The sequence below is a fragment of the Gigantopelta aegis genome, chromosome 10 (assembly GCF_016097555.1).
Source record: "Gigantopelta aegis isolate Gae_Host chromosome 10, Gae_host_genome, whole genome shotgun sequence".
NCBI lineage: Eukaryota > Metazoa > Mollusca > Gastropoda > Neomphalida > Peltospiridae > Gigantopelta > Gigantopelta aegis.
Window position 1 is genome coordinate 13,836,861 of NC_054708.1, and position 18,973 is coordinate 13,855,833.

The window sequence follows — 18,973 nt, forward strand, 5'->3', positions numbered from 1 at the left end:
TCAATATTTTAGGCAGTAAGTTCATTTTAGTTATAGTTTGTGGTTGCTAAGTTACCTTTACTTACTATTACACAAATCATTGAAATTATAAAAACAAATGAATGTGGTCGATGGGAGTTGTTTTGTTACTTTTGTTATATTGTTATTATAATAATCATCATCTTTATGAACATTATTACATTTCAGAATTGTTCAATTCTTGCAGCGGTTACATATCTGGAAGTCCGTGGTTGGTTGGGATTAGAACAGTGAAGCATTATGGGAAGGCAAACGCTAAACTGTTCTTTTCGCTACGAGCTGCTCGATCTGAACAATCCACCATTATTTTCTCACATTCGAAGTTTGTTCCAAATCGGTGGATATACGTCACTGCGACATACAGTGGCTCTGAGATGAAGTTCTTCATTAACGGGGCCATGGTGTCTGTCAGTCACCAACAGAGGGGGCCTCTGTTCAGTACGGCTATTACGTCATGCATGGAGATTCGCATAGGAGGCAGCACTGGCAGTGATAGATTTTACCGTGGAACCTTTGACGAACTGAGATTATGGGATTCTAGTTTGAATCACGTGACCATAAAGCTGCACATGCGCAATTCAGTACCGGATGCAAAGTCAAAGACATCTTTGGTTCTGAATGACAATTTCGACGACCTCTCTAGCTGGCTTCCGGTGGAGAGTTTGCTTCCGCGAGTTGTGACGTCAGACATACACCACAACTGGCACGATATATACGTAACAACGCCCCCTTGTGGGCAGACTGTGTGTGACGATCCGGAAATTGTTCTGAGCTATGCAAAACAATGGCGACTCCGTTCAATGAAGAGCATCAGATACAGGATAATAAACCTGATGGACGACGATGGTGCTAATCCCACTGTTTCTAACGATCAAATCTTTCACCAGAACCAGGCCCTGGTTGCTGCTTTTGCGCCCTATAACATCAGTTTCGAACTTCACGTTAAGAATGTCAAAAACACAACCTTGCGCCGCAAACTGATCATGTTCGGCTGTGATCCGTTGGACGTCGGGGATGGAATATGTCATGCGCAGTGCCAGCACACTCGGACCGGAAATGACGGAGGTGACTGTGACCCGGTGCTTTTCTTCTGTGACCCCAAGACGATCGGTAACGGGCGCTGTGATTTCGGCTGTAACCGTGAATATCACCAGTGGGACGGCGGCGACTGCTGCCAGCCAGGGCCAGACACGCACTACACGTGCTATGACCCGGCGTCGCCGTGGAGGTAGGGACAAAGCAGAATTATTTCTAGTAGATGGGTTTCTTTGGTTTCTTTTTCTTCGGGGGTCTTTTCCGAGTGGTTTTTGTTTGTTGTTTATTGGGGACAGGATATTTTTCTTTTATTTTTGTCTTTTTTTCGGGGGATGGGGTGGTATGGGTTTTGGTTGGTTTTAGTTGTTGTTTGTTTGGTGTTTGATATTATCGTCAATGGTACAGTTTTGTAATATATAACATAATAAAACAAAACAAAACATTATACACACAACACATAATATTTATTCCCAGTAGAGTTTAGGCTGCAATGCGTCCGTTCGCCAAATGCAGATGTTTGGGACGTTTTGCGTGTCACAAAATTCTAAAACAATAAAACAATTTTTTTTTTAAATCAGCCGAGCTCCTAAAGGGAGTGAGATCTGTAGAGAGGTTCGGGGGGCATTGCGTATTATGGACGATGAATTGAGAAGAAAAAAAGAGTAAATAAAATGGTCGAGGGGAGTCACGCCCCTTTGATTCCTCTCTGCATTCGCGAATGTTTTGCTTTCTCTATTTGTATTTAGCATTTGTGTAAGTAGTGGGTGCATTTTCTCACAAAAACGAATGTGCCACAAAAGCATTTCTATTCGAAATTTCTCAAAACAACTTTAAAAGCCTCTACATTAAATAATTAGCATTGTGGGCTTAAATGCTTCGAGTACATAATACATTGAAACAAAAGCTACTATCGAACAAATTGGTGTGTTTGATGAGCATTTTATGCGTTGCATTTTGTTTGACTACGCAAACGACCTCGGCTGTGTGTCTTATTTTTCAGAGTGAAAACAATTACAGAAAATGTGATTATTTCAAGAAATGTTCTGGTACAAACTGCTAAAGAATGTTCAACAATATGAATTTCAAGGGTACCAATGTAAAATACTTTAAAATAGGGGTTCACTAGAACCACATGAATACCGCCCCTCACCCCCCCCCCCCCCACCCCCATCCTTGGTTATTCATGAGTCTGAATGAATAATGATCAGTTAATCAACAATTTCGCACGTGCTCACAACCACAAAAGGCTGAAGCACGTCTATATGTACATACACACACCCTCAGAATTTCTAGGATAAGTCTGAGAGAAAATCAGAAGAATGGGAGAGCGCTGAAGTACTATTATTACATCTATAACACAGTTTCCATTGTCCTGTGTGTATATCGTCGTTTGTGTATTGAAAGTATGTCAGAAACACGGTGTCTTGTCAACACCCTCAAAGTTTCTTGGATAAGTCAGCCCAAGACAGAATCAGAGGAATGGGAGAGTGCTAAATTACTATTACTATTATTTTATCTTCGTTTGTGTAATGAAAGTATTACAGAAACACACGGCGTCTTGTGCAAACCTCGCACTTTCATGGAACAGTCTTCCTAAGACAGGGGCGAGACGTAGCTTAATGGCAAAGCGCTCGCTTGATGCGCGGTCGGTTTGGGATCGGTCCCCGTCGGTGGGCCCATTCGGCTATTCCTCGCTCCAGCCAGTGCACCACGACTGGTACATCAAAGTCCGTGATATGTACTACCCTGTCTGTGGAATGGTACATATAAAAGAACCCTTGCTGCTAATCGAAAAGAGTAGCCCATGAAGTGGCGACAGCGGGTTTCCTCTCAATATCAGTGTGGTCCTTAACCATATGTCCGACGCCATATAACCGTAAATAAAATGTGTTGGGTGCATCGTTAAATAAAACATTTCCTTCCTTCCTTCATTTCAACTTATTTTCGTGCTTATATCCAAGTAAGATTCATGCACGCTGTCCTGGGCACATACTTCATCTGTCTGAGACAGTCAGTTAGTGGTTACTGGTTAGTAAGAGAGATGGTGTTAAAACTCGCTCTGGATGGGAGCTGGTACCGGACTGCGAACCCAGCACCTACCAGCCTTTTTTGTCCGATGACTAAAGCACGACACCGCCGAGGCCGCTATTGGGAGAGTGCTAAAGTACAATTATTACATCTATAACACAGTTTCCACTGCCCTGTGCGTATATATTTGTTTGTGCAATGAAAGCATTACACAAATACGGTGTCTAAAGATTAACGAATATTTAGGACGTCTGCGAAGAAGCGGGCAGACGACATCAGACGGACGTATTGATCTGACCAGCCATGTCATCGTCTGACCCCGACTACAATCGAAGCAATTTGCCCGGGAACGATCATATCAACAACAATGACTCACACCGAATAGCCAAGCTATGCGGGTCATCTGATAAAGGTGCGATCTCACTGTGATATTTTTCCTAACGATTGGTACAGAGTTCGTTTGATTAGACGCGGCGCGAACTCTAAATGGGACTCGAAACATCAGGACTCTGGGCTAGATTTGGCTCTGTGGTAGAGCACTCGCCTGATGTGCGAAGGATTCCAGGATCGATTACCCTCTATGGATTCGTGTTTCCTCAGTCCCAAACAGTGTTCTACAACTGGTACATTGAAGGTCGTGGTATATACTGGCCTGTCTGTGGGAAAGTGAACATCATAAAATTGAAATATGCGGGTTTCTGTTATACTACTCTATATAAATAAAGATAAAAGTCTGGCTTGTACCCACCACTAGAAATTGTGTCCCCCCTCCACTAGTGATTGTGCCCCCACCCCCAACTGCCAGCTATCGTTTCTACAGGCCTGATAAAACGCTATAACTGCAGTGAGCAGCTGCAATGATTGCAGTTTAGGTATTAATTGGCAATACTATTAATACACGATGACCGGACTAGGTTAACCCATCGGCACGAAGACTTGTACTTTCCACTGATTCAAACTTGTGTTAATAATGCATATAAAATATACTTAGCGTCACTATTAAAGGGTCACTCATATTGTTAGTACTACACATGTTAACGATGCCCGTCCAACACACTAATTATGAAAGAAGGAATGTATGGTCTTCGTGGATTAGGCCCAGAGTGAGGTTTCCTAAGTAGCATGTGGATTTCAATATGAGTAATGGTACTTCGGGTTAAAGGCCACAACAAAACGGTTAGTTATGCAAAACACATGTACCTACTGTCACCCCAACAAATGGGTTGTCTCATCGCACCCATGTCTGAAATTCTGTATGTTGTGCCCGTGCAATGCGTTCTCACCATGGATATAAAAGAGTGCATGATTGCCATCCACATATTCACGCACACTTCAGTCGAAAATGCGTCATGTTTTGACTAATGTTGAGAAGGGCAATGGAGTAGGTCGGATACAAGTTGAACAGGCACTTTAATGTCGGTCAGAGTGTGATTGGGTGGATGAGGCAAAGACTTCAAATGACTGCATCCGTTTTCTATACACAATGAATGAATGAATGAATGAATGAATGTTTAACGACACCCAAGCATGAAAAATACATCGGCTATTGGGTGTCAAACTATGGTAAATGCAAACAAATAAAGTGATGATCAACATCAATATAAAAATCAACAGTTAAATTAAAATACAAATATCACAGATAGATAATATTAAAATTTACAATAAAAATCAGTATCACGTAAAAACTGTAAAATAAGTTCTGGTTGGAATCGAAAGGATTCCATCACATTTCGTGGTCCAAATATAACTTTTCGAGTTTCTTTAAGATGTTTACACTCCACCAAAATGTGGCGCACCGTCAGAGTACACTGACAGCCTATGCACAAACACCAGGGCCAGCATTAAGGAAAGCAAAAACACGACGCATTTTCAACTGAAGTGTGCGTGAATATGTGGATGGCAATCATGCACATTTTTAAACTTATGGTAAGAACGCATTGCACGGGCATCGTTAACATGTGTAGTACTAACAATATGAGTGACCCTTCAATAATGACGCTGAGTATATATTAAAATGTATATTCAAAATGATTTGGGGCATACATTGTCTAACGTACGAGGCCCTAACCTAAAGAAATATACATGGGTCCCGTTCTACGAAGTGATCTTGATGCTGAGATCAACATAAGTATCTTAGGTACTTATGCACTTAAGATGATTTTAACTCTAAGATCGTTTCGTGGAATGGAGCCCTGTACTGGATTCATATCCTAGTACGAGCTCAAACCCAGAGTCGATTTTCACGGTTCAGTTGGAAAAGTGAAAAATCAGTATATCAACCTCTTTTTCACTGACGACTAACTTGTGTTCCGGTGAGACCGTCAAGATAACTCAAATGTTTGCCAACGACAGCGTGCTTGAAATTTAATTGGGTGTAATCACAACAATAAACTGAAACTAAATGCTGGATTGAAGGCTAAATCTCGTTATTACAAATTGCCCCGTGTGAATGCGCCTTAACGTAGACTACCATAAGTAAGTACATTAAACTGCACGACACCACGAGACGGCACAGAGAAGGAAATCGTACAATTGCTTTTCTTTATTCATTATATTTCACAGATTGCATGATATATCTATATGCACTAACTTCACTTTATAATATGCTTACATTAATTCGGATGTTACGGTAACCAGAAATATTTACAATATTTGTGATATTGTCAAAACGATAGAAAACATTGCAATGCCCTTTTCCCTCCATTTCTCGCTTTATCTGGTGTATGCAGCGCACAAACGTAAATATCAAATGAAAAGTAGAACTATATTTGATGTAAAATCATCCGTATATTAGTGATCAGTCTGTGTTTGTTAGTTGTATATCCTAACAATGCGGTGCGTTTTCTTTTTGCAGAGGGTACCTGGGTATTGCCGAATACAAGATCATTCTTAACATAAGCAGTGATGCTCATTTGAACATTTTCTTCGCCTCCACAACCACAGACCAACTAATAGGACTCTCAACATTTCCATGGGAGAAAAACGTGTATTCCATACAAGGTAGAACTCGATTTGATACCATTCCACCAAATAGCCCAGTGGTAAAGCGCTCGCCTGATGCACGGTCGGTCTAGGCTCGATCCCTGTCGGTGGGCCCACTGCGGTATTTCAGAGCCAGTGCACCACGACTGGTATGTCAAAGGCTGTGGTATGTGCTATCCTGTCTGTGGGATGGTGCATATAAAAGATCCCTCGCTGCTAATCGAAAAGAGTAGCCCATGAATTGGCGACAGCGGGTTTTCTCTCTCAATATCTTTGTGGTCCTTAACCATATGTCTGATGCCATATAACCGTAAATAAAATGTGCTGAGTGCGTCGTTAAATAAAACATTTCCTTCCTTCCTATGTTAATTTTTTTTTTTTTTCACATATCAGTTACCAAGTAATTATACTTTCTTAAAATAGCAGTCAAATTCTTTGCTAGAATTTTCCAGGACGTAGCCCAGTGGTAAAGCGCTCGCTTGATGCGCGGTCGGTTTAGGATCGATCCCCGTCGATGACCCCATTGGACATTTGTCGTTCCAGCCAGTGCTCCACAAATTGTGTAACAAAGGCCGTGGTATGTACTATCCTGTCTGTGGGATGGTGCATATAAAAGATCCCTTGCTGCTATCCGAAAAGAGTAGCCCATGAAGTGGCGACAGCGGGTTTCCTCTCTCAATATCTGTGTGGTCCTTAACCATATGTCTGACGCCATATAACCGTAAATAAAATGTGATGAGTGCGTCGTTAAATAAAATATTTCCTTCCCCTATGTTGATTTTTTTTTAAGATACCAGTTACCAAGTAATTATACTTTCTAAAAATAGCAGTCACATTCTTTGCTAGAATTTCTCAGGATTTATTCAAAGAAATTGAATTGAAATGCATGCACAACAAATAACGGTATGTAACCTTTAATAAGACTGGATATGCGTCACAAATATTACTTAATATTTAGCCGGATTTAGCCCATATAATTATTATAATTGTCAACAAGCACTCTACTCATGTTAAAAACTATATTGTTGACATAATACATTGCTTAATGTATATTCATCAGGAGGCACGGTTGTGCAACCGGAAACATTTGGTCTTGTGGGAAACACAGACAGTCTCGTGCACGAGATCGGACACAATCTGGGACTGTGGCACGTGCACCATGGCGTGGGAGAACTGGACTGCGCAGACCCGTGCGCAGAAACTCACGCCTCGATGGAGCTGGGAGACTTGTGTGCCGACACATTGCCGACGCCAGAGAACCTGTTCTGTGAGGACCCGGATGGTTCTGCCGACAAGTGTGGCCTGTTGTCGACCTACGAGAACACCCCGTTCAGTAACTACATGAGCTACTCGGGTAGGATGTCTGGCCTGGCGCTTATAAAACATCTTAGAGTCTAAGACTCAATATTCTAATACAAGAGTCTGAGCGTTTAACGCCATGGCAACGATATACAAATTGTACGCGTGTGACAGCATTAGATATTTGAGCCTAGCATAGGCGTACGTGCTCCCATTTGGGAGGGGGCAGGCTGTTGGGGTTTTTTTTTTTTTTGGGGGGGGGGGGGGGGGGTGGGTTACCGAATAAAACGAAAATGCCCAGATTTGATTAACAACCTTTATTCATATTTAAATTTTTACCAAACAGTTATGCTATATAGTGTTCCAAACGAATTACTACGCCTTTTTACATTGCTCTAGCACCAGGGACGTAGGCTGAAGCACATGGTCCGCTTTCAGAACTAAAACATACAGGTTTATTTATACATATGGAGTTTCTGGTGGTGCAAACACAAAATAGAAAAAGGGTCCACTTGGTTCATATGGTCCAGATCACGCTACACCCCTGAGCACTGGTAGGGCGGTTGCCCTTTCACACTCCCCATCCTCCGCCTCGTACGCTCAACAGTTTTATAAGCACGGGTCATAGACTACTTCCATCGTTCCAGCCAGTGCACCACGACAGGTATATCAAAGGCCGTGGTATGTGATTTCCTGTCTGTAGGATGTGCCTATAAAAGATCCCTTGCTACTAATGGAAAAATGCAGCGTGTTTCCTCTCTAAGACTAATGTCAAAATTACCAAATGTTTGACATCCAATAGCCGATGATTAATAAATCAGTGTGCTCTAGTGGTTTATTAAAAAAAAAAAAAAACTTTATAATATAAGAGACATTAACACCACGACAACGCCAAACAAAAGAGATCTGTGCCTAGCATCTAGACGTATGGGCTCCCGTTTCTCTAGGTGGCAGGCTGATTTTTGCCCGAATAAAACGTTTATTCATATTTGAATTGCTACTAAACATCAATATAGGGATCCAAATGAATGACAACACATTTTATATGACATCTCAGACTACAGCAGGAGGTGGGAGTGGAGGGGGGGGGGGGGGGGGGGGGGGGGGGGGGGGGGGGGGGGGGGGCGTAACTCAGTTGGTAAAGCGAAAGCGATCGCTTGATGTGCGGTCGGTCTGGAATCGATCCCCATCGGTTGAGCTATCCAGCTAGATCCCTTACTACTAATGGAAAAATGTAACGAGTTTCCTCTAAGACTATATGTCAAAAATAACCAAATGTTTGACATCCAATTAGTCGATGATTAATAATCAATGTGCTCTAGTGGTGTCGTTAAATAAAACAATATTTAACTTTTTATGACTGCTCTCTCTCTCTCTCTCTCTCTCTCTCTCTCTCTCTCTCTCTCTCTCTCTCTCTCTCTCTCTCTCTCTCTCTCACACACACACACACACAGACACAGAAACACTAATACTGACATATTTTGGCAATAACCTTGATTAATAAGCTTTTCGTACACTGAATATTTGTCATCTGTTTTTCAATCAACTGATAAAACAAATTTACATAATATTTAGACCTTATTATTTAATTTACATAACTTTTATACATTATTTAATTTGTATAATTGTACATACATTATTATTTAAATGATTTACTTTTTAGATGATACGTGCACTGATCACTTCACTGAACACCAGGCGGCGCGGATGCACTGTTACCTTGACCTTGTATATCAGCCATGGAGGACGGAACATTTTCAGTCGCCAGTTCCGCTTGCACCCAGGGTCAGGTCGTGTGACGAAGTGGAAATAAAAATATATATATTATTAATAATAAAAAGATTTATTGATTTAACACGTTTTACATTTTCAGAATTGGAAATCTCCTTTTGTTGACTGGTATTCATATAGATATGTGGTTAATAGTTTCATTTAGGAATGTCCGTTAGTAACACAGATCGAGGGGTGGGGTGGTTCTTGCAAAATCGTATAAGTGGCTTTTCATGCTGGGGATTTAAAGATGTCCGCCACTTGACGCTTGGACCAGTTAGTTAAAGTTTGTTTTGTTTAACAAAACCACTAGAACACATTGATTAATTAATCAACGGCTACAATATGTCTACCATTTTGTAATTCTGACATGTAGTCATCAGAGGAAACCCACTGCGTTTTTCCTAATGCAGCAAGGGATCTTTTATATACACATTCCCACAGACAGGGGTGCACATACCACGGCCTTTGTCCAATTGTGCTGCACTGGTTGGAAAGAGAAAAAATCTAATCGGTTGAATGAATCCACCGAGGTGGTTCGATCCTGCAACGCAAGCATCTCAGGCGAGCATTCAACCGACTGTGCTAAATCCTGACCCAGTTGCATTTAGGAATGTCCGTATTAACACAGATCTCAGGTTTTCTTTCTTGCAAACCGGCCTCGGTGGCGTCGTGGCAGGCCATCGGTCTACAGGCTGGTAGGTACTGGGTTCGGATCCCAGTCGAGGCATGGAATTTTTAATCCAGATACCGACTCCAAACCCTGAGTGAGTGCTCCGCAAGGCTCAATGGGTAGGTGTAAACCACTTGCACCGACCAGTGATCCATAACTGGTTCAACAAAGGCCATGGTTTGTGCTATTCTGTCTGTGGGAAGTGCAAATAAAAGATCCCTTGCTGCCTGTCGTAAAAGAGTAGCCTATGTGGCGACAGCGGGTTTCCTCTAAAAAAAATCTGTGTGGTCCTTAACCATATGTCTGACGCCATATAACCGTAAATAAAATGTGTTGAGTGCGTCGTTAAATAAAACACTTCTTTCTTTCTTTCTTTCTTGCAAAATCGTATATGGGGTTTTTCATGCTAGTGATGTAAAGATGTCCGCCATTATGACGTATGGACCAGTTAGCTTTTCGTGCTAAATCCATTTGTCCGTAATCGTATACGTTATCCGTGATGCGTAGCCGTAAGAAAATCACTTTCTATGCAATATGGTTGGCGACATTCCATTTATGCGTCTCCAGCATCGGTAGAGTGCTCGTTCAGATAATTGCGTCGTAGGATCGGGGGGGGGGGGGGGGGGGGGGGGTCCCGTCCTAATTTAACACAATTGATTGGTATGTCTAAGAACTTGGTATGTACTCTGCTGTCTGTTTGTTTTGTTTAACGACACCACTGGAGCACATTGATTTATTGGATGTAAAACATTTGGTAATTTTGACATATAGTTTTAGAGAGGAAACCCGCTACATTTTTCCATTAGTAGCCAGGGATATTTTATATGCACCATCTCACAGACAGGATAGCACATACCACGGCCTTTGATATACCAGTCATGATGCACTGTCTAGAACGAGAAATAGCCGAATCGGCCTCACCCACCGGCGGAGATCGATCCTAAACCGACCGCGCATCAAGCGAGAGCTTTACTACTGTGCTACGCTCCGCCTTCTGTTGAAAAGTGCAAATAAGAGATCATTGATGCTAATGAAAAAACATGTATTGAGTTTTCTCTGCAAACTACGAGTCAAACTGGACCAAAAAAAAACCACGTATTTTTCCTCAGCTATCTAAAGGAATGGACGTAGCCCAGTGGCAAAGCGCTCGCTTTTTTGCGCGGCCGGTTTAGGATCGATCTCCGCCGGTGGGTTCATTGGGCTATTTCTCGTTCTAGACAGTGCACCACGACTGGTATATCAAAGGCCGTAGTATGTGCTATTCTGCCTGTGAGATGGTGCATATAAAAAACCTCTTGCTACTAAAGGAACAGCGTAGCGGGTTTCTTCTCTAAGAGTAAATGTCAAAATTACCAAATGTTTGACATCCAATAGCCGATGATGAGTAAATAAATGTGCTCTTGTGGTGTCGTTAAACAAAATAAAATTTAACTTTTAACTTTTCCTCCGCCAGTTGTATGAATCATATAAGAACGTACGACGGTTAGCGATATCGGCCGTCAGATGTATATTTTGCATTGGTGCGCATCGCTAACTAATTGACTGTTCCCGTGGAAAATTACACTTTAACCTCACCCAAGATGTTGTCTCAGCCTAGAAATAACGCCTCTAATTATGTTCTGTAAAGCAGTGACTAGGCTGCCGATTTGCATTAATTAAATACACCGAACGCCATTGGAAACGCATCAGTCAGATTCGTAGTTCTTAAAATGATATGACTGACCTGGTTTTGTATAAACTGAAGGAGACGTCATTTAGTTCAGTCGGTTGAGTACTCGCCTGGGGTGCGTGCGTCGCAGGATCAACAACCTCTGTGGATCCATTCAACAGATTGTTTTTTTTTTTTTTTTCTCTCGTCCCAACCAGTTCACCACAACTGGTCAAAGGCCGTGGTATGTGCTTTCCTGTCTGTGGAAAAGTGCATATAAAAGATCCCTTGCTGCTAATGGAGAAATGTAGAGGGTTTCCTCTGAAGACTACGAGTCATAATTACCAAATGTTTGACATCCAATAGCCGATGATTAATTAATCAGTATGCTCTAGTTGTGTCGTTAAAAAAGCACTTACTTTGTATAACTGGAGGTATTCTGGTAGGCAATAGATAATCCAAAAATTGTATACAAGGGTTAGGGTTATTGTGGGTTTTATAGCAACATAACACCTGGAAATTGAGTTGTGCGTTTTCAGTGAAGTTCAGTATAATATTCAAATGATGCCACTGCATATTATTACTGAATTATTTGGACACGGTGGGTGATTCTATGCGTGTATCGGTAGGTGATTCTATGCGTTTATCGTGGACTACCAGTGCATAAAGGTAAGGTCAGGCGGAATTTCACAGGAGAATTGAAATTTCCAATTGAACGATACTGCCAGCACATGATTTTTTAAGTCCATTTTGGTTAAATTCTCGGTGTATAGCCGGGGTATTTTAAATGAATTAGCCATGACAACACATGGCCATGGCTTCATATCACTTTGACAAATGATTATCAGGGCCGTACCTAGCCTACCCAGGGGCAGATTCATGAAATATTTTGCGAGGGTGAGGACTAACTGGAAAAGGCCACACTTGTCAAAAGGACATCCCAATCGGAAAACATTAACATTAAGATGACAAAAGGGGATACTTGAATATTTTAGTGGGTACGGGTCTCCTCACACACACACCCTGGATTAGCCTGGGGGGGGGGGGGGGGGGGGGGGGGAGTAAACCGGAACCAGGGTACTGTCATAGTTTTTTTTTCCAGCTAAACAAAAATGACACTTTTGAACTAAAATCAGCAGGATTTGTTTCCCGCTTTATTTGGGTGGAAAGGGTTACTATGTCTTCTGTTGCACTTGATTAGCTTTATAAATACTGCGATACTTGATGATATGATAATAAAATATACATATATATATATACGAATATAAATACTGGTAGGCTATATATATATATATATATATATATATATATATATATATATATATATAGTTTTACTGTTTTATGGTGGTTGCTCATCTAGCTAATGTTATTTCGTTATTTCCTAACAGATCGTTTCGGCTGAGCAGATATCGCTGACGATTTCCTGGCTTCCTCCGTTTGGTCACAGAAATAACATGGACGAGATCTGCAGCCAGTGTGACGCAGACGGGTCTATTAGTCAGTTCGCCGAAAAAGCTACGTCTAGGATTCCGTACACGATGGGAAATCGTTGGACTCCAATGCAAGCCACAGGTAATTTTAACACCGTTTCGTCATCTTGAAAGTGAGATCTAGCAAAGTGATAATAGATTTTAGGATCATCCCGTTGGTTTATTATTCAATACGCCGAAAAGGCTTCTAAGATCCCTAAGACGACAGACACCAGTGCAAGCCGTTGGTAGACCTATTTGGGTTTCCCCCATTTCCCTCTTGTAATATGTGCAGCATGGTTTGTATATCAAAGGACGTGATATGTTGTCTTGTATGTATGCAGGTGCTTAAAAGTGACCCATTACTACAATATGTTAGACACCTTTTAGTTTTAATTTAAAATGTGTTTTGGTGTCATTAAATAAACATTCCTTTCCTTTCTTCTCCTCCTATGGACATTCCTAGAACGCGTTCCCAGGAATAAACAATGTGATGGGATGGCATCAGAAAATTGTTTCAAGATAAAATTACAGCAGATTTGTCGTGGTCTTACATTCTGATTTGTGTCAGATCATTTGTCTAAGACTAACTAGAGAACATACGTTTGTAGGACATTTAATATTTAATGTCAAAATGTTTAAAACTGCCTTCATGATTCCATAATAATTTCCTTGTTTGGGTTATATTCCACGCCCCAACCTCACTTTGCCCCAATCCAAATAGATTGTGGGGTTTTTTCAAAATTTTCTCTCAGACCACTAATTCACTAAACTCTCGCAACCTTGCGACTTGCAAAGTCGGTGCGGTGTTTCTTAAGAACGCCAATAAGAACTATGTGAAATAGGCCCATATCTATTCACAATAGTAGTGAAACTTAGGAATGTAGCTTGGAAAGATGACCCATCTAATTTTTCGGTATGCTGATGACACCTCCCTTTTTCTTGATAACAGTGAAATGTCATTAAATCAAACGTTATCTGTTCTGGAGCCTAATTCACAAACCTCTCTCAAGCTTTCTTAAGCAACACCGCACCGTCGTTGGAAGTCATTTTGCACTGCACTTCGAGATTGCAATATTGCATGAATTTAGTGACTTGTGCCCCTGGTGAAAGTGGATCTCCTGTCTTTGTACAATTTACGTTTTTGTCGTCTGCCTGCAGGTTCACCGGATGCGGAGATCTGCGTCCCGAGCACCCGGGCGTGGATGCCGGAGAGTTACGACTGCAAGGGAAACAAGTGTCAACTGCTGCTCACCTTCAGATGGCCTGTCGTGCCAAAAAGGTAACTGAATAAAAGGTTTCACAGCCGTCATGTACTAGTTTATTTAACCACATATTCACACGTCATTTGGTTGACTACAAATAAAGGTGCGTACACATTTTATAAAAACACATTGTATTAAGCTTGAGATTATATGATAACGAGATTATTACCTTACTATATTTCGGTATCCGATCATCAATATCATACTGTCCCTCATGTCAGGAAGATAATTGTCCTGTCCCTCATGTCAGGGAGATAATTGTCCTGTCCCACATGTCAGGGAGATAATTGTCTTGTCCCTCATGTCAGGAAAATAATTGTCCTGTCCCTCATGTCAGGGAGATAATTGGCCAGTCCCTCGTGTCAGGGAGATAATTGGCCTGTCCCTCATGTCAGGGAGATAATTGCACATGTCGATTGAGGTCTAAAGATCGTAGAGAATGACAAACTATGCATAACAACAATTAATGTTAACAATTAATGACAACAAACAAATATCTAGAGCCGCTTTAAATATATATATACTACTCAAAAGAATTTAAGGGTCAAAAATGTATGACCAAATAAGTTTCAGAGTGTATTAGATTGATGATGTAAACTACACCAAAAATTTAATTTATTGTTCCATATTTACAAAAAACCACAAATAAACGTCACTGTATACAAGAAAGTCACATGACATGCTGTCAAAGTTGAAGGTTGTCAAACATGGATTTTACACATTATAACATTCGTTTAATAGTGTGTGAATCCACCCCTGGCGCGAATACACTCGACACATCGTTGCCTCATGCTGTTGATCAGACGTCTGAAGAACTCTTGGGGAATGGCCTGCCACTCTGCCATAAGAAGTTGACCCAGATCATGAAGGTTGGCCGGAGGGGCATGGTTATCCCGAACTCTCCTGCCTAATTCGTCCCAGGCGTCCTCTATTGGGGCCAAGTCAGGCGAATATGCTGGCCAATCCATCCTGGCGATACCTTGTTGTCTGAGAAAGTCTGTTACCACCCTGGCGCGGTGGGGTCTGGCATTGTCATCCTGCAGAACTGCCCCGCCGCCAATCTGCTGAAGGCCTGGGAGAACCAACGGCCGGATAATCTCATTCAGATAGCGGATTCCATTCAGATTGCCATCCACCACATAGAGGGGGGTCCTGTGGTGGATAGAGATGCCGCCCCACGCCATGACGCTGCCACCACCGAACCGGTGACGTTGTCTAACGTTAACGTCAGCGAAGCGCTCCCCAGGACGTCTGTAGACACGAACCCGACCGTCGTTGAACTGGAGACTAAATCTGGACTCATCAGTGAACATCACTCGACCCCACTGAACACGTTGCCACCGCAGATGAAGCGTGCACCAGTGACGTCTGGCCGTTCTGTGACGTGGTAGGAGTGGTGGTCGAACAGCCTGGCGACGGCAGCGTAGATTATTGGCTCTCAGATGATTGCGTATGGTTTGATCAGACACTCGAGTTCCAGTCGCAGTCCGCAGATTGTCACGTAATCGGCGTGCAGTGGTTGTGCGTTGATGTAGAGCCATATTGGTGATGTAGCGGTCCTCTCTATTTGTAGTGCTTCGGGGTCTTCCCGAACGTGGACGATTTCGAACAGAATTCGTTGCTTGGTACCGTTGCCACAGTCGGCCAACGACACTCTGACTGACACCAAGTCTCAGCGCAACATTTCTTTGCGTATTGCAATCCTGAAGCCAAGCAATAGCCCTTCCTCGATCTTCGATAGTCAGTTGACGTCGTACCATTGTCGAATTTGAAGTGTGCACCGTACACGAACGCAAGCTCCAATTATACGGAAATTCAGCATTGGGAACATGGAATACACGTGCAAAGCGTGCAAATGAAGCGCTTTGTGAAAAAGCAAGTTATGGGCACTTAGCAGACCTTTCGCTTTCGCCCTAATTTACGTGCAAATGTAAGCATGTTTTCGCCATTAGAACTAGTCGACAGTGTCAATGACAGTGGATTTTAATTCATTTATGGGTTGCTTAGACCCACTTTCGTCAAAATGGAACAATACCATGCGTGACATTATGGGCTAGCTAATATAATTGACATTCAGAAAATAATGTCGAAAATATCGTCTGACCCTTAAATTCTTTTGAGTAGTATATATATATATATATATATATATATATATATATATATATATATATATATATATATATATCAATAGACTTTGCTTTCATATTTTCTGCCACTTACAGATCAATACCTGAACATATTAAGCCTCCCTCGCCAATAACGTTATGGAAAGCAATCGATGATACCTTCCCCATGTAGCACAACCTAACTGTCGAATAGCTAATAGCTAACAATAGCTGACAATAGCTAAATTGGTACCCTTTCTGTTCACTGGATTTCTGTTCACCCGCAGGTTGACCGTTTGGGTAACGAGGTCGGACGGAGACGGCGTAAAGAAAATAGTCCTGTTTTACGACGACGGATCCTCGACGACCCTGACAAACGCGCCGTCGTATTGCGACATGCCGTTCACGACGACGCTGTTCGAACACAGGACACTCACAAAGGTGGCGTGTTTGTTGTATTCGTATAATCGTAGTCACATTACCGAGACAGGACATAGACTAGTGTGAAGCGCTCGCCTCATTGGTGGTCCAACTAGGATCAATCCACGACGGTAGCCCATTGAGCTATTTCTCGATCCAGCTAGTGCACCACTACTGGGGTATCAAAGACCGTCGTATGTGCTATCCTGTCTGCGGTGTAGTGTATATAAAAGACCCCTTGTTGCTAATGAAGAAATGTAACGGGTTTCATCTCTAAGACTTTATGTCAGAATTACCCAGTGTTTGACATGCAATAGCCGATGCTTAATAAATCAATATGTTCTAGTGGTGTCTTCAAACAAAACAAACTTTAACTTTACTGACATGACATGGAAATGTGTTGAGGTTTTTTCCCCGTTTCTTTTGGGGTTGTTTTGTTGTTGTTTTTTACTTTTTTATTTCGTGGTAAAAAAAACGTTTTTTCAGCACTTTATATTAGTTTCTATATATATGCCGTTTGTTTATAGTCGTTTTTGTGCGTGTGATCGTGTTAAAGCCGCACACCCTAGTTCCATCCAGCGAAAATAAATTATAATTTGGTTAATCTACAAACCTGTAACACACTTAGATCACGTTTTTATCAAATGGAGTGAAAAAGCAGGTTTTATATCGATAAATACCATGGGAATCCTCATGTCCCAATTGCTTGAAATAATTTTGAAAGTTTGTATTCTGATGTCACCGGTAGATGTCGCTCGAAGCACAACAATGCCTACGTCACGACAAATTTTACAGACTTGGGGTGCGTTCTTTTCACCTCTCCTGGGCATGTTCCAACTGTTCTGTCCTGGTTGTATCCCCTCCACAGATATCGTAGGACTGAGCAAAATTATTGGTTTTAAGGGTTTGTAACGTTTTGTATTGAGATACTTACTTGTCTGAACTTTATTGTTACTGAAAATGTTCACGAACTGTGAAGAAAAATCTCACAAGTGAACAATATCAAATCGGATGTTGATTGAATGAACCGTGCACGAGAAAACAAACCGAATCAAAATGATAACGGTCACGTGGTATACCAACGTCTGTGACATTGAAATGGAAATATCCCGTCTAAAAATAGATTAGACCTTGTCTGCTCAGCGTTTTTTTCTCAAACGTGCGTCCGTTTTTCAGAAATACGAAAAATGCATTTTGTGGTATTACAAACACCAGGATTACCAGGATTACCAAAAAACACTTCACGTGAATGGAAATGTATATTCTAAATAATAAACGGTAAGTAAAGTGCAATTTTATTTGTGAAAAAATGGGTTTAATAGCGAAAAACAACGCCGTAACTAGGGTGTGTCCCTTTAAAATACAAACAAAATAATTTCTTTTGCGCATTGTGGCATTTTTTTTTCTTCTGGAAATTATTAAATTATCTCTAAAATCCGACAACCCCTTCTAGGAGTTGTTTTACTGTGTTATAGTACAGTGGTTCCCTGGGCGAAATCTGATAAATTTGGACTTAAACCATTCAGCTGGTGGTGTACATTAAGCTGTTTGATTTCAGTGCTGTATATTTTAAAACTACAATCTTCAGTATATAGTTAAAGTGTAAACAAATTTCTTTAGTTGTATAATGGATAATTACTGGCATCAAGCCAGTAGCTATTGATAACTATGAAATCTTTCCCCCTTTTTTAAATTTGATGCTTTCGATTTCCATATACCGCACCCGCGCGCCGCGTCCACGCAGCGCCAAAATCAGCGCATATGAAAAAAGGCCATAAAGGCGGCGCCACACGATAAGAGTGACTCGTACGACAACAGCCAAATGCATCGTTGTGTTTGTCTTGCCACAACCGGCAATTGTCGTGGCTATTAAGGGTCGTTACCAGGTGGAGAGCCGACAATCCAACTTTAAATATAAAGGAATATAAAATATTTGTATAAGGTTTGTTGTTGTTGTTTAGATGAAAATATTGACCTCGTCTCCGGGAGTAGCGATTGACGCAGTGGAAGTGGTGTCTGTGACTAACGACCCCCGCTGTGAGCGCTGTCACCCCGTCACGTTCCGGGTGTTCCGTCAGCCACGATTCCAAGACAGGTCATTTCACGTGACCCGTGAAACCATCTTCAGTGACCGGTAAAGAGCATATGCATCCTTTTCAAATATGATAACGAGTGTAAAGGCTCAATATAGACTGGATGCGGCGCGTGCGTTCGGCCCGACTCTTGAGCCTGATGCGTCAGCGACTTGCGCTCTGAGCATA

The 18,973-nt window shown here is 41.7% G+C and overlaps 1 protein-coding gene across 2 annotated transcripts in view; it reads left to right on the forward strand.

Annotated features, from left to right (window-relative positions):
• The window catches only part of LOC121382576 (pappalysin-1-like), a 45,197-nt gene that overhangs the window by 10,704 nt on the left and 15,520 nt on the right, over positions 1 to 18,973 (forward strand). Inside the window, exons 2-9 of one of the 2 annotated variants that reach the window (XM_041512054.1) lie at positions 187 to 1,246; positions 5,936 to 6,081; positions 7,124 to 7,417; positions 9,026 to 9,147; positions 12,842 to 13,025; positions 14,084 to 14,204; positions 16,580 to 16,733; positions 18,674 to 18,846. In XM_041512054.1, coding sequence (XP_041367988.1) covers positions 187 to 1,246; positions 5,936 to 6,081; positions 7,124 to 7,417; positions 9,026 to 9,147; positions 12,842 to 13,025; positions 14,084 to 14,204; positions 16,580 to 16,733; positions 18,674 to 18,846 — 2,254 coding nt within the window. The remainder of the gene's footprint in view (positions 1 to 186; positions 1,247 to 5,935; positions 6,082 to 7,123; positions 7,418 to 9,025; positions 9,148 to 12,841; positions 13,026 to 14,083; positions 14,205 to 16,579; positions 16,734 to 18,673; positions 18,847 to 18,973) is intronic. The other variant, XM_041512055.1, reaches the window with a different exon arrangement.